The sequence below is a fragment of the Myxocyprinus asiaticus genome, chromosome 17 (genome assembly GCF_019703515.2).
Source record: "Myxocyprinus asiaticus isolate MX2 ecotype Aquarium Trade chromosome 17, UBuf_Myxa_2, whole genome shotgun sequence".
NCBI lineage: Eukaryota > Metazoa > Chordata > Actinopteri > Cypriniformes > Catostomidae > Myxocyprinus > Myxocyprinus asiaticus.
Window position 1 is genome coordinate 2,774,670 of NC_059360.1, and position 16,733 is coordinate 2,791,402.

Here is a 16,733-nt window from a genome sequence, read left to right on the forward strand (position 1 = left end):
GCGCCGTTCAAAGTCCAGTATATCCTGATGGAAGCGCTCGCCTTGCTCCTCCGAGTACGCTCCCATGTTCTCCTTGAATTGAGGGACATCCTACAGCCCATTGTGCTGTAGTTCTTCACCAGAGTCTCAACCAGCTCCACATAATTTTCGGCCTTGTGATTTCCCAGGAAGCCCCGAACCATGGCGACAACGCTGTTCCAAGCTGATTTCTCCTTACTAGTGAGCTTCTTGGGGAATTCATTGCACTCCAGGATCTTCTTTATGTGTGGTCCAATGAAGACACCGGCTTTGTCCTTCGTCTCAGACAGCTTAGGGAAGAAGTCTTGAAGATACTTGAAGGCTGCCGACTCATCTAGAGCTCTGACAAATTGTTTCATAAGGCCCAATTTGATGTGCAGTGGTGGCATCAGCACCTTCCGGGGGTCCACCTGTGGCACCCACTTGACGTTGTTCCTCCCCACAAAGAACTCAGTCCGCTGTGGCCAGTCCCGCCTGTGGTAGTGCACATTGGTGTCCCTGCTGTCCCAAAGGCAAAGATAGCAGGGAAACTTGGTAAAACCGCCTTGGAGACCCATCAGAAATGCCACCATTTTGAAGTCTCATATGACCTCCCAGCCGTACTCATCATACTTCAAGATGTCCAGCAAGGTCTTGATATGTATCCACTTAGGCAGCTGGAACTAAACTGAACTGGTGGGCTTAAGGCCCCTGTATTTATACTACTATTTACATTACTGGAAAGTTCTAGAAAGTTCTAGAAGTTACTCCAAGTTTACTCAGCACTGAATCTATCTGGAATGTTCTGGAAAATAAGTACATTTCAAAATATCACTGTCCTGGTCACAAAAGCAAAGTTTGTGGGGAATAATAGCCATTTTCTATACTTTTGAGGCATAAGCAATTAGAACATAACACTTACTACCCAGAAACAACAAAATAAATAAATAAATAAAAAGTTGTTACGCGATGTAATTAATGAGTTTGCTTACGGTGTTTTTATTGTTGATTTTTTTTTTTTTTATTCTTTTTTTTACATTTGGTAACTTGTGTTGTGAAGTCTTTTGTGTTGTAACTTCAAAAAAGTTTTTACTCCATTAAAAAAAATAATAATGAAAATCTGTTGATTGTAACCGTCATCGTGTTTTGTGCACCAAGTGTGCATGCACAAATGTATGTCTTATTTCTTTAGCTAGTAGTTTAAGGTGAAATTGTCTAATACAGTGTTTCTCAACAGGGAAAGAACAAAAGTTTTGGCTGTCACCCAAGTGAAATTTAGGGCTGCTGATATAAATTTATCAACCAGCTCACGCTAATGATATGCTCTGCTCTCGCGTGCACAGCAACCAGGCTTCCCTTGATATTGCAGCACGAAGACCTCAAAACCATGGTAATGTGGAGCCACCCATGACCTTACCTGTGCGTATATGTCATTGTACTGTAAATATAAGGCCAAGTACATAACGGGTTTTAAAGTCTAGACCTCCAAGACTTCGGGACAAATTATTAAGTTTCCCTCCCTTAAAAATGTTGAAAAAAAGTGCTCAGCCAACTAAAGAGGAGGTGCAACCAAAAATCAAAATGCCATATTTTCAGGTGCAACACTCACTCTTTAAGCAAAAATAGATCTACAATTTTATTTGATTCAAAATTGGGGACTTTTTGTTCAAGTTCTTCTTGATGTCTGATGTTCGGCCCTGATTGTGGCCGAAACGTCATTCATTTTTAATCAAATATAATTGTAGATCTATTTTTGCACCTCCTTCTTTTGAAAATAAGTTTCCCTCCCTTGTACTAAAATGATGTTTAAAATGAGGAAATAAACGAGATAATAAATCAAATAGGCTCTTCAATTTTTAAAATAGGGAGAGAAAACTTCCTGTATCTTTTGTTGCTGACATCAACAACAAAAATAATTCACTTGATACATGCCCTTATATTTGAAAACCATAAACAAAACCTATGCAAATGAAAGAAAATCCAACCCAGAATAGATTAAAAATACAGGTTACATTTTTTACTATGGTGGGTCACCACTTGATGTCCAATGTAAAATCTGTGTCCTGAACCAAAACCAGTTACTGTATTAACTGAAATGTTTAAGTAACATTTACTCACTCACTTTAATCAATATTATGTCATGAAGCTAAGTTGATTTCACTTAATTGTATATTTTAAAAATAAAAATAACAGAAAAACTCATAAAATAAAAAATAAAACATTTACTTAAATAATTTACTTAAATAAAAGTTAAGTAAATCTTACTAGTCATTTTGTTCAGTGTAGGTGACATCATTCGAAAATTAGTTGGTAGTAACTAAATCTAAAGGCTCAAAAATACCTTTTCCATGACGTTCCAAGATGTTTAATTGTTTTTATTATTATTACATGTAAATGCTCTTAAATCATGGTCAGATCAAATCTGAGAAATAGTTAGGTAAAAGTAAAGCATGACTAGAATGGGTGCTATGGAATCAGACTTATCAGATTTAAATACATATTTATCAGCCGTCTTGCCCTACATACACACCTATAGCAGACCAGTTATTGACACTCTTGTCTGCTGGTCTGTAAATGAACTTGCGTAGAGATGTGACGGCATGAGAGCCAACCAGAGTATAACGACCGAATGCCCTGCAGTCCACCACACGAATGTTCAGAGGAGGGTGAAGAAGTTCATTTTCAGGCAAATCCTGGAGAACGATCATTATTAAGTGCAAGGCACTTTGAAATCACCAAATACTTCAGAAGATGATGAAGATCTCACCACTTCAAACCACTTGACCAGAGTGCTGAAATTGGGATTTTTCTTGTAGTTCTGAATGAGCGCTGATTGAACGCCCTTCCCTGCGCACTCGATGTCCACACGAGGGCGATCCACTTGAGCCAGATTCACTCGCTTCAAGTCTCTTAGACCCCAGAAGAGAACCTGCACAATTTGCATGTCAAAGTTCTCAGTCTAATTGCTTAATAGTTCATGTAGGACTTTCATTTAGCTAGTAAGAGTGACTCACCTCAATTCTGTATTTACTCAGGACAGGTCTAATGCCGATAGGAACAGGCAAGATGGGACCGCGGTCAATATCTGTAGGTCCATCTATGGGGGGCAGGTCAGCCTTTCCACCTGGTCCAATCTGAAAGATTTTCACAATATACATATACATGTAAATATGCACACACATATATGTAAATATTCACATTTTTAGTGCAATGTAACATAGATTCTGGTTTAATGGCTTATGGAACACCATTTCCCTTACACTATCATCAACCAATCAATACTATCATATTTTGGTATATTTACATTAACATATTATTTATTAAAACATATCCACATCAAAGTCTCATCCAGTGTATGTGGTTTTTAAATGTTTTTTACATTGCTTCAAATGTTAAATAGCCACTAATACTTTACATTAATGTTCCCTATGTTAAGGGATTATAAAGGGGTTCATTAATGACTAATAATTAATTTACAAATGCATTATAAATAATTTATATGTGTTTATAACAACATAGATAAAAGGGTGACTTTCATGCAATACCTGCCAAATAGTGTTCTGTTTGACCTCATATGTTACAAATGCTTAATAACACTTATTCAACATTAGTAACCTATCAAAATATATATCAGTGTATAGTGGACACCCGTGAAGCATTTATTAAGGAGTTGCAACAATCAGAAACAGAAAAGTTCAGTATGGTTTAATAGTCATCTGGCTTTATTTTTATTATGAGCATAAAAAGACCTTAAAAGTGTTTTTTCAAAGGACTTTATGCAACTAGGACTAGGTAAAACTCTTATTTTGACATCAGCGTGACAACACAAGTGAGTTAAGACATTACAGTAATGAATAAATCACAAAGCGGATTTTTAGCAAAATGACACAATCCCTCCTTTTAAAGTCGGCATGGAATCAAAATCGACCCTATTTGTTTTCTTAATGCATGTTAATGGTCTTATTGTGAATTAATCATCCATGCATATATATATATATTTTCAGTTTGAATAAGTGTATTTATTATGCATTTATGACATGCAATTTAAAATGCTCACTATTTGGCAAGTATTGGATGAAAGCCACCTTTTTATTTTGTTATAACCACATATTTATGATTTATAATGGATTTGTAAATGACTTATTAATTAACCCCTTTACAAACCCTTAACAAAGAGAACATTAATGTAAAGTGTTGGTGACTACATTACATAGCGGCAAGCATATTTCTTATATCTTTTATTTGTTACTACTAGCTCAATGAGAACGTGATGAGGTCAAGGGAAGCAAAAGAGACACCGACTCTGAAATCTTATCCACTGGCAACGCTGTTGGACAGTGTTATTTTAGAAAGAAATTTGGATTGTATACTTTTGAGCTCTTATTTTGAAATATTTTTTTCTGTATTGTCAATTACTTTCTCATGCATTTTTTGGAGGAGACACAGCCTCAGTTGCTTTCTCTGAGAAATTACCCCTGATACAAACACACACTTAAAGTTTCTTGCCGCTGTCAGACCCACCTGCAGCAGTTCAAAGGCAGCGAGCATTTCTCCTGCAGTGCAGTTACCGCGGTAGATCTGGTAATACTCTAACTGAGGAGGGAAGCGTGGTGGACCATAATGCTCATCGGACATCTTGGTTAAAGGTTTAGCGAATGTCCTGCCCATGAATTCAGCTTTACCCTTGATAGGAAGAGAGAGATCAGGATATCAGTATCACATCATGAAAAGCAGAAAGAATTGACATTTTGAGGATATCATCATCACTCACAACAGTGTCCTGATCGTAGATCTCGATGACGATTATCGGAGGATCGTCTCTCAGCTCACCGGCTTCACCGTACAGCTCCACATTATCAAACACCAGCAGTTGATCCCAGGTAGGACACAGAGTCTCATTCAGGATCTGAGAGAAAAAAAAAGCATAAATTAATGAATTATCATTAGATAAATTATAAAGGTCACTTTAAGATTTAAGCATCATATTATGTTTTATTTGGGCTCGTTTTAATCGGGAGCATCTGCTTTAAGTAATCGTTTAAGTAATAATTTTTCATATTTTGTTTTTGTTTCATAAAAACACATAATCTGTTTATAACATATGCAACTTTGTGTGCTTTCTAAATACATTTGATAGTTTGTGAGTGAAACATTATGCTTGTTTTTTTTCTTTTCATTAAATGATAATCCTGAATTCAAAACAAGTTAAATTCAATCAATAGCATTTGTGACAATGTTGGTTACCACAAAAAATCATTTCTACTCGTCTTTCCTTTTCTTTAACCCTCTTATGGTATTTTAAAAGGGGACCTCCCTTTGGTAATCACGGTCATTTTTGACCAGAAGGGTCAGATGTGTAACCCTTGATGATAATGATGCCATTTTCTCTTCCCTGAAGTAAGAACAATAAAACTAAGCATTTCTTTTGGGATTTTATGCTATTATAATCTTATTTACATGTACATTTCTACATTTTACCATTAATTTGCATATACAGATAAGCAAACATTTGTAAAAAAAAAACAAAAAACAAAAAAAAAACAAAAAACAAAAAACAAATCACATTTCAGAACCTACACTTCTATAAGTTGAAACATGAAGAGTAAATGTGACATAAATTGGAGGCAGATTGCTGCCATCTGGTGAACAAAATATAACTAACATGACTTGAAAACCATGTCATGCCAGTAACAGCCAGTAGATAGCTGTAGCCACTGTGTAATCTGATATCTTGTTGTAACCTAATTATATACAGTTGTGCTCAAAAGTTTGCATACCCTTGGAGAATTGGTAATATATGTACCATTTTTAAAGAAAACATGAGTGAGCAGGCAAAACACATTTCTTTGATTTCTTATGGGATTCATATTCAACTGTAGGTTATAACAGAATGGCTCAATCATAAAACAAAACTGAATGAAATGACCCCTGTTCAAAAGTCTGCATACCCTTAGTTCTTAATACTGTGTATTGCCCCCTTTAGCATCAATGACAGCGTGCAGTCTTTTGTAATAGTTGTCTATGAGGCCCCAAATTCTTGCAGGTGGTATAGCTGCCCATTCGTCTTGGCAAAATGCCTCCAGGTCATGCAAAGTCTTTGGTTGTCTTGCATGAACCACATGTTTGAGATCTCCCCAGAGTGTATTGATGATATTAAAGTCAGGATACTGTGATGGCCACTCCAGAACCTTCACCTTTTTCTGCTGTAACCACTGGAGGGTCAACTTGACCTTGTGCTTAGGGTCATTGTCGTGCTGGAAAGTCCAAGAGCGTCCCATAAGCAGCTTTCGTGCAGAAGAATGCAAATTGTCTGCCAGTATTTTCTGATAACATGCTGCATTCATCTTGCCATCAATTTTCTCAAGACATCAGTGAGCCACCACCATGCTTCACAGTGGGGATGGTATTCTTTTCACTATAGGCCTTGTTGACCCCTCTCCAAACATAGCGGTTTTTCTTTGTATCCTGAACAATTCTTCTGGCAGTTGTGGCTGAAATCTTTCTTGGTCTACCTGACCTTGGCTTGGTATCAAGAGATCCCTGAATTTTCACTTCTTAATAAGTGACTGAACAGTACTGACTGGCATTTTCAAGGCTTTGGATATCTTTTTATATCCTTTCCATCTTTATAAAGTTCCATTACCTTGTTACGCAGGTCTTTTGACAGTTCTTTTCTGCTCCTCATGGCTCAGTATCTAGCCTGCTCAGTGCATCCACATGAGAGCTAACAAACTCATTGGCTATTTATACACAGACACTAATTGCAATTTAAAAAGCCACAGGAGTGGGAAATTAACATTTAATTGCCATTTAAACCTGTGTGTGTCACCTTGTGTGTCTGTAACAAGGCCAAACATTCAAGGGTATGTAAACTTTTGATCAGAGCCATTTGGGTGATTTCTGTTATCATTATGATTTAAAAAGGAGCCAAACAACTTTGTGATAATAAATGGCTTCATATGATCACTATCCTCAAATAAAAGACGTTTTTTTTGCATGATCAGTCATATTTTCAAAATCAATGCCAAAATTTCACAATTTCTGCCAGGGTATGCAAACTTTTGAGCACAACTGTATTTTATCACAAGTTATGCATTTGGATATATATTTTTAGATATTACCAAACTATTATTTCTAAAAGTTTAGCATTTTAAAATGTATCAGTTTTTGCAGTTAATGCCATTATGCTTGCAGTCAAACCTGACCATGGTGTTACAAAGAGAAAACACAGAATGAGTATTTTTCTACCAATGATTTATTTAAAACAAAAAGTAAATTTATAATAATGTCAAGAAAATGAAAATCAAGAAACAGAAATGAAAATTTCTAAAAAATTCAGAAGAATAAAACAGAAGAATCAGAGTAAACATTTTGCAATTTCAAACTTTCTATAGTAAAAATGTATTTTGCAAACGCGCGCGCGCGCGCGTGTGTGTGTGTGTGTGTGTGTGTGAGTGTGCCAGATTGCTGTCATCAGCTGCAAAAAAACAAAACCAAAATGACCAAAAGATGGCTGTAGAGCTCCACTTATTGATGTCCTGGTTCTGTGTGTGTGTTCTGCATTGTGAGTCTGTTATGGTCTCACCAGTTAATTTTTGAGTGTGTAAGTGTGATTGTGTGTGAGTGGTTGTGTTTGTTTTGCACTGAGAATGTTTAAGAGTCTCACACTGTAATGTCTGTCTGGTATTCTGCATTGTGGCTGATTTATTGATTGTATTTGACAGATAAAAAAATTGGTCTTTTTTATTTATTTATTTATTTATTTTTGTCTTTCCCATTCATTTTCCGTGGTCGGTCAATTTTACCAAAGGTATCCCTTTTTTTTGTTTTATGACCACTTAGACTTATCGAATCAAGCCCAATTTAAAAAAAAAAAAATGTTTATGTTCAGATGGCAAATGGAGTTCAAGTCAACAAGTCTTGTACTGCTCAGATAAAGGAAACCATTTTTATGAAATGAGTAAAAAGAATTTCGGTCAAAAATGACCGAATACCACAAGAGGGTTAAAAAAGCAAAAATCTGAGTTACAGTGAGGCACTTTGTTTTCAAAAAGCTTTCCGAAAACTCCTCCGTCTGCTGTTGGTCAAACCCAACTCACGGCATTGGTTGAGTCAATGTTGTTGAGTCGGGCTGGATGGGCCCCTCAAAACAAACAGAGCAATTTTTATTGCGCCACAGAAATGCAGATTTTACATTTTTCAAGAAAATTAACGTACAAATGGCTTAATTATAGTTGTTTCTTCATATTAAGTTAAGATACGAGAATGCAGATTCAGATTTGCTCAAATGCTTAAATTTGCTCATTCTGCAGGAAGTTCATGCTAAATGACAATTTAAATAAAAATAAAAATCTCACCTCTGTGACTTGACTGTGAGTAGAAAAGAAAATTCTGGCGAAAGGGTCTGACAGGCCTGTGCTATCCGCCGCAAACAGACTACGAGCCTGATACATGTGCACCCTCAACTGGAAGATCTGCTTCACTGTTTAAAGATATTAAATCAAGTTATCACTGTTTTCAGTACTAAACTGAAAATCTGAAACCATTCTTATAAATGATCTGGTGCATCTTACTGGTGTAGATCAGGCTGATGGGGGGTGAGGAGTGAATTCCAGGCCCTTTGACCGCCTTATTCTCCTCAAACCCGTTCGGAAGTCCGCTCAAATAGTCCTTACGCTGCCTGTTCAGGCCGAGCCACAGATACAGCTCAGTTTTGGCTTGTACAGTCCAGCCGGCTGGCCCAAAACTCTTCTTACCAGGAAGCTAGAGAAAGAGGAGTCACATCAACACTCCAGATATTCTTGAGCAATGCATGAAGTTAATTAGCACTCGTTGATAAAGTACATGAAGTGTGCATCTTGCTAAGTGTAAAAAAGGAAAATGTATTTAAAAAAATTCATACATTTTTTGGTAACACTTTACAGTATTGTTTCATTTGTTTAGGGATAATAAAGGGGTTCATTAAGGACTAGACAACATGCATAAAAAGGGTGACATTCATGCAATACCTGCAAAGTTGTGAGCCATTTTACCTAACATGCTTAACACCTATTCAACATGACTAACTTATGAAAATATACCTTTATGTAAAATGGACACATGTGAAGCATTTATTAAGGAGTTTCAACAAAAGTGAGATGCACAAAAATTGGCTAAGTGACACGTCCTTAGAAAAGCCCTTATAATAAATCTATCGCGGACAGATTGACAAATTTAAGTGCAAAATGGATTGCTGTGGACTGTAGGCCAATGATAGAGATCAATGATATGGAAATAAACAATACATTTTTGTATACTTTTTGCAATAATTCTTGTATTGTCTTATCAATGCTTTTACTCGTCTTTCACAATAATGTAATGCATTTAATTGTCTGAATTACTATATGTATAATATATATTCATAATTATTTAATTTGAACATTTATTAAGTATTTAATCATTATATATAGAATTTTTGTTTGAAAATAATTATTGAAATGATTATCTGAGGGCGTTTTTCAGCAAATATATATATATTTATATTATATATATATATATATATATATATATATATATATATATATATATATATATATATATATATATATATATATAAGCAATATCACATGAGCAAGAGTGTGATACATCAGCACTGCTGTGATTCGGCTGCAGGCCGAGTGCCGTAGGTAATCACAGCAGTGCTGATTTAGGGCCATATAGCACGATTGCGAGTGTGATATTGCTTATATACAACAGTTCAATGAACAAGCACATTTTAAAAATTATTAAAATCTGAATATGCTCACAAAAAATGCATTTGTGCATGGAACTACTTTCTTACATGACGGATCAGAATGTGCTGTTGCTGGTTCAAACCAAATGATGCATCCAAGCCTCTCAAAAACATGACTTTAGAACTACTAGTATCACGGCTTGGGCTGTTTCTAACATGTTATTGGAGAAACAAGGATGTGTGCGTGTGTGTGCGTGTGTGTGTGTGTGTGTATGTGTGTGTGAGAGAGAGAAATGGAGCGTGTGCGATCGCCTGTTGATGATGCTGTATTCTGTTAATCAGCTTTCTGAAGATAATGTAATTTTGGTGAAATGCATCCTATATTCTCAGTGGAAAAATAGCCATTCAAGCGGGGGTATTCCTCTCTATTTAGCGGTAGCTGGCGCGCAATAGTCTTTCACTATAGAAACCGCAATCTCCTCCACCATTTTGTCCTCTCTGATGTGGAAACTCCGGTAAGAGGTAAGCGCCTTGAGTTTGTGTAATTAATCAGTCTGTTGTGTCTCTCAGCTGTGATGAGCCTTAATGCTGAAGTTGTTAGTTTAAAGCCGTTTAAAGCTATTTCCTAGCTTCAGTAGTGTAATAATAATCCGAGTGATCATGTAGTGCTGATGAATGAAAACACTGAGTGATGCTGACTCACTTCACGTCACCAACTGTCTCATAGTACACACAAAAATGGTCTTTTGCCTCCACCTGTTGGCTAAAATATGTAATGTTTTAGCCGGCAGGCTTTTCCCCATCTCTCTAGAGCTGGGGAGGGGGACAAGGGGAGGGAAAATCAAAACCAAAAAAAAGGAGGAGAGGGAAAGGGCAAGGCGGAGCGACAGTGAGAGAGAGAGAGGAGAGAGAGAAAAAAAATTGCTCGCCGGTTCCCAGACATGCCGTTGCCTGGTCCTCGATCACTCCTCCACCAACTGGCAGACGACAGCCGCTCCTCCACGGTATACTACAAAGTATACTACAAGCTTAGCATAAAACAGCATAACGAGGCGGTCCCATAGACATTCTATGGGCAGAGCTGTCTTAATATGCTAGTTGACCATTGATAGACTCTCTCCTATGATAGAGCCGTAGAGGTTGTTATCTCACTAAATAAAAGAATCTCTAACAGCGCTTCCCTGTCTGTGATAAAATGATGGTGAAAGGAGCTCTTAACACTATATGATGTACAAAACAAGCAAAGATGGGACTTGTGATAGAAATCAAGTATTTTTCAGCCTTTGTAAGGCATGTTTTAATTACCACAGAAACACACCAAATCTTAACTCTCACCAAAACGCAGAATGAGACGTTTTTGTTTGCAAGCACTTTTCATTGTGAGTTTAAAGCGGTGCACGACGCTGGTGTTGCAGCTCTGATGCGAATCATGGACGCAGCTTTATGATTGCTGTAACAAAGCGGATAGCCACAGACTACCGGCAGATTAATGTTGTGGAGGATAAGAGATTAAGGGATTTAATGCCTATTGCAATAACTATGCATACTATGTGGGGACTAGTTCTTTCAATTAGTCAACCTCACAATTAGACTTTGGGAAATGTTTTTATGTTACCTGAGTTGGTGCTATTTTAGTGCATTTCTATCTTTATATTGTGGAAGGCTTTGCTTGGAAAATGTTAATAAAGCATTATATTGTTACATATTGTTTTGTTTTTTTCCTAAGATGGAAATAAATGAATTTTGACATGAAAGTAATTATATACTGTATAGTGTCAAATTTCAGCACAAAAAATAAATAAAAATTATGCAATTAATCACAATAAAAAAAAATTAATCGACTGACAGCACTATTTATAATGCATTTATAAATGACTTAATGAATATAAATTGTTAACAATTTTTTATTATAATTTGTTTGTGCCTCACTCTGACCCTTAGAATTAAACAGGCCATTTTTGCTTTTGTACCTTCATAAAATGAGCAACAGCACTGCTGCGTTCACACATGGGCTGCGGGTTTGCTGTCAAGTTCAATATAGTATTAAACTGCCTCATACTTCAATACCAGCCTCTTTGCAAGTCTGCATTTCATTCTGACAGATGTGTTTATCTCACAAGATCTCTTATAATACGTCCACTTTAAAGAAAGTACTGTGATATAATAAATTGGCAATTGCTGTATTGAAGTCATTTTCTGAATGTGAGTGCATTTAACCCAACCTTGAAAAAGATTGTCTGGACCTTCCCACAGTCCTTCCCGGTCTCTTCCTCAACAGAAGAAAAGAGAATGTCTTTGGAGGGAACACGAGCATATGCGATGCGCTTGTTGTTGCTCATCATCCATATGTAAATATCTGGAATGCTATGTTGAGGCTATGATGAAAAAAGAACATCCCATTTTATAATAATATGAATTTATCGATACAATCACTTAATCAAGATCAGTAATGTTTCATTCAGCTTTTGTGCACTACCTCATCAGACAGGAATCTCAACTTTTGGAGGAAGTTTTGTGCCAGTTTTATTTTGTCTCTCACGTTGCTTTTTTTAACTTGTGATCGCATCGTTTTGGCTTGTTGGCCCATGTTTTCCTGAGGATATAATGACGAACTTCAGCAACAGACACAATAATAATAAATACAAATGCAGCATCAGATTTGAACAATCAATGCCAATTGCATGTAACAGAGCCTCGTGAATGTTTTACCAGTTCATGCATGCAAGACTTCAGCCTCTCACGGTCCAGTTTTGTCCTCCCAGCCGGGTTCTGGTCGTTGTTCGCCAGTGTTACAAAGGTACTGAAAAGTTAAGCAATTTTTGTACTTTAAAAAATATAAATTTTTTTAAAATTTTTACTTTTTTTTTATTTGGATTTTATCCCCTTTTCTCCCCAATTTGGAATGCCCAAGTCCTCGTGGTGGCGTAGTGACTTGCCTCAATCCGGGTGGCGGAGGATGAATCTCAGTTGCCTCCGCATCTAAGACTGTCAATCCGCGCATCTTATCACGTAGCTTGTTGAGCGCGTTACCGCGGAGACCTGGTGTGTGTGGAGGCTTCACGTTATTCTCCGCGGCATCCACGCACAACTCACCACGTGCCCCACCGAGAGCGAGAACCACACATTATATTGATCATGAGGAGATTACCCCATGTGACTCTACCCTCCCTAGCAACTGGGCCAATTTGGTTGCTTAGGAGACCTGGCTGGGGTCACTCAGCATGCCCTGGATTCGAACTTGCGACTCCAGGTGTGATAGTCAGCGTCAATACTCGCTGAGCTACCCAGGCCCCCTTACATTTTTACTTTTAAAAATATAAAAAATTCTGAAGTTTTGTGGTAATGGTTTCTGTGTCATTTGTGCTTGGAAATTTAATGTAATATCATTGCACCACACCACCTATATAACCATAATGAAATACTGATATTAACTGTAAAAGAAACTAAACTAATTTCAGTCTCCTGTTAATTATATCAGTAGTAATTCATGCAGACACAAATGGCATAGTTTCCTGAGGATGACCCAAAACTTGGTGAAAAACATGTACACAGACCTGCAGCCATTGCTCAGCTCCTCCAGGACGCCTCTGAGTCTGCGCTCTGGATAAGCTTTCTCTGTTTTAATGATCTCCTGCACATCATTTAATCCTTCTTCCTATAGGGAACATACAGTATAGTTTCAAATGTATTTTTCTACCTGATCTCCTGGGAAATGTGACTCTGTCTGGATATTTTTGCAAAACCTGAAATACATTGCATGTAAAATGACTACTAAAGGTGGTAAAAAGCGCTTTTTTACTTCCATTAAGATGTATGAGAAGTATGGAGCCTCTTTGAGGACAGGGAAGGAATTCATTTTCTGAAATGGTTTTGCGTTCCTTGCAGAACGTTTTGCATCCCCTTGCAATATTTTTGTGTTCCCTCACTATTATTTTCAGTTCCCTCGCAATAAATTAACCATGGTTTTACAACAGTAAAATATTTTATGAACTATGGTATTTGTAGAAAAACCGTTGTAGCCACAAAATTTACTATGGTTTTACTAGAGTAACCATATTTTATGCGAGACAGGCAGACCGCTGTGTGCCTCGTATCCAGCGCATCAGGCCATCACGTAAGCTCCCCCAATGCTGTTATGAGCGTCGAACGGTCCTTAAGGAACAAGCCAACTGCCCAACAAATAGGGACAGGCTAGCCCAGCTGTGGCCTCTTTTCCTCTTTTTTCTCCCCAAAAAGAGTGGAATTTGTTAACCGACTGGGGGCCATAAATGTCTATGTCGGGGTGGGGGGGGGGGTATTTTGAGTGGAAATACATCACATGGTCTTACCGAGTCTTGTCGGAAGTATGTCATAGTAGGTCCTACTCGAGGGGGGAGGAGTTTCTACAAGCATGGTGACCGGGGGCAGAGGGGCCTCTGCCCAAGGAAGATGCAGTTTACTGACAGGGAAACGATTTAGCGGAAGATATATCACATGGGGTCACCTATGGAGAACCAGCGCATGTGGAGCACCTACCCCAGTACAGGGCTTAGTTAGCACATATACTAGGCCGGCAGCGAGTTTCTCCGCAAACTCGTCTGCCACAGGGCTAAGGAGGAAAGTCATCCAGGGATGTGAACTTGTGAACACGTCTGGGAGTCAAAGGCGCACGTCTTCACCTCATGGGAGGGGAAAGGCACTATACGCAAGCGGTACACCCGGTCGGCTGTCCCAGAACTTAACTGTTCAGACCTGACAACACACAGGACGAAACCGACTCAACCCAGAGATTATAGAACCTCACAAAGGTGTTGGTTGTCTAAAGCTCTGCGTGCGATCCAAATAGATGCATAAAGCATGCACCGGACACAGCAACGCCAAAGCTGGGACTGCCTCCTCCTGGGGCAGCGCTTGCAGGCTCACCACCTGATTTCTAAATGGGGTCGTGGGAACCTTGGGCACATAGCCCGGTCGGGGTCTCAGGATCACATGAGAGTAGCCCGGACCGAACTCCAGGCACGTTTTGCTGACAGAGAACACCTGCAGGTCCCCTACCCTCTTGATGGAAGTGAGCACAGTCAGGAGGGCAGTCTTCAAAGAGAGTGCCTTAAGTTCAGCTGATTCCAAGGGCTCAAAGGGGGCTCCCCGTAGAGCCCGAAGGACTACAGAGAGGTCCCATGGGGGGATGAGACGTGGTCTGGAGGGATTCAAACTCCTAGCGCCTCTCAGGAACCTGATAATCAGGCCGTGCTTCCATAAGGACTTGCCGTCTACTGTGTTGTGGTGTGCCACTATAGTGGCTACATACACCTTCAAGGTGGAGGGGGACAGCCACCCCTGAGACGAGCCGGCGGTCTCATTTCAGCGGGGCAAATGAGTGTACTGGGGAATGGGAGGTCTGTGGGGAGTTACCCGGCAGAATGGTTCCCATTGGGGTCCCCAGATCGCCCCCAGTGCTACCCGACGTGGCCTTAAACCCGTAGGTAGAAGGACCGAGGCGGGGAGCCACTGGGGTGGTCTTTCCTTCTAATGAAGGAAAAACCGCAACCACAATGTTGCCATGGTCACGCTCTCGCAGTGAGAACATGACCCGTCCACAAATGCTGTCTCTGCGTGGGCAGCACCCAAGCATGTAAGACCGCGATCGTGGCCATCGGAAGCGGAGAGGTAACGACCGCAACCAGGAAATACACAAACGGAGAGGCATCTTTAAAAAGACATTCTCCATTAATGCCACTCTTTTAAGAAGGGAAAATATACTCTTTTAGTAGGAAGAATATACTCTGCTAATCTGCAGTTCACCAGTGCAAGAGGGGGAGAAGCTGCTGTAATGCGCCGTAAATCCAACAGCTTTTCGAGGTGAATGGATCGGCAGAATAATTCAGCTCACTGAACACAACCGCTCGGCTCCGAAGAGAAAATCTGAATGAGTGGTTGCATACCAGCTCCTTTTATACCCATATGTCCAGGGGAGTGGCATGCAAATTCCACTCGCCAATTCCCATTGGACTTTTTTCAAAAAGCAGAGGTGTTTGGGGCTCCCAAGAGTGACCCCTAGTGTCACTACATTGACACAACGTCGAGTGAGTGACAGATAGGGAAACCATAGTTCACCTATGGTTACTGTTATTGAAACCATGGTGTTAGCACAATATATTTATAGTAAAACCATAGTTAATTTAATTGTGAGGGAATGCAGAACTATTTCAGAAAATAAATTCATTCCCTGTCCTCTAAGGGGGTCTCTAGTAAAGATTATAAGTGAATTACTTTTCAGTATACATTTTGGTATCACCATTCGATATCATGTGGCCACATAAAGGTCAATTCACACTGCCCCAACAAACTCCAAAAAACTCTAACAAACACCAACATTCTAAAGATGGCTGTTGGATTTAGAATGTTGAGAAGCATAACTGTCATTTTCAAACTGCCCCAAACTTTTTCTACTGGGGACCAGTGCAAAAAGAATTAAGGTGTTGCGGGCCGTACTGTTGTAATAGTAATAACAAATTTTAAAAAGACTTTATGCCACTATTGCATCATCTTTATATGGTATGCTTAATATTATGCAAGTTTAATTAGATTTTGTGTCAATAAAGGATATTTCTCTCACCAAGAATGCTTGTAACAGAACAGTGATTCAGGGTTAGAAATTAAGCTCAGGCCAAAAATGGCAAAAAAAAAAAAATGCCCTAAAGTTCAAATGTGGGGGCAAAAAATGCCCTGGTTTCTGTTTAAAAAAAAAAAAAAAAATTATTATTTTTTTTTTTTTTATGTATACCATCTTTAAATTCTAATTTAAATTCAATTCTTTAAATTCTAATTTAAGAGTAGCATTACACACTATCACATAAAATATGTTTTGTATAAAAGAATGACACAGTACATTTTATGTTTAGAAAAAATGCCCTCATAAACATAAAAATTCCCCTGAAAATTGTATCCATAGGGCAGTAATTGGCTCCTTTATGGAAAAGTGACCATGCAGTAATGTAACAAATATTATACTGGGTAAGAGCTTGTTACTCTCAATGCCCTTGGA

At 38.6% G+C, this 16,733-nt stretch overlaps 1 protein-coding gene across 1 annotated transcript in view; it reads right to left on the reverse strand.

Annotated features, from left to right (window-relative positions):
- The window catches only part of LOC127455346 (otoferlin-like), a 59,975-nt gene that overhangs the window by 20,403 nt on the left and 22,839 nt on the right, over positions 1-16,733 (reverse strand). Inside the window, exons 11-21 of the mRNA XM_051723160.1 lie at positions 13,264-13,364; positions 12,419-12,509; positions 12,186-12,302; positions 11,932-12,084; positions 8,571-8,760; positions 8,355-8,479; positions 4,769-4,903; positions 4,519-4,680; positions 3,012-3,131; positions 2,765-2,926; positions 2,528-2,690 (exon numbers count right to left, since the gene is read on the reverse strand). Coding sequence (XP_051579120.1) covers positions 2,528-2,690; positions 2,765-2,926; positions 3,012-3,131; positions 4,519-4,680; positions 4,769-4,903; positions 8,355-8,479; positions 8,571-8,760; positions 11,932-12,084; positions 12,186-12,302; positions 12,419-12,509; positions 13,264-13,364 — 1,519 coding nt within the window. The remainder of the gene's footprint in view (positions 1-2,527; positions 2,691-2,764; positions 2,927-3,011; positions 3,132-4,518; positions 4,681-4,768; positions 4,904-8,354; positions 8,480-8,570; positions 8,761-11,931; positions 12,085-12,185; positions 12,303-12,418; positions 12,510-13,263; positions 13,365-16,733) is intronic.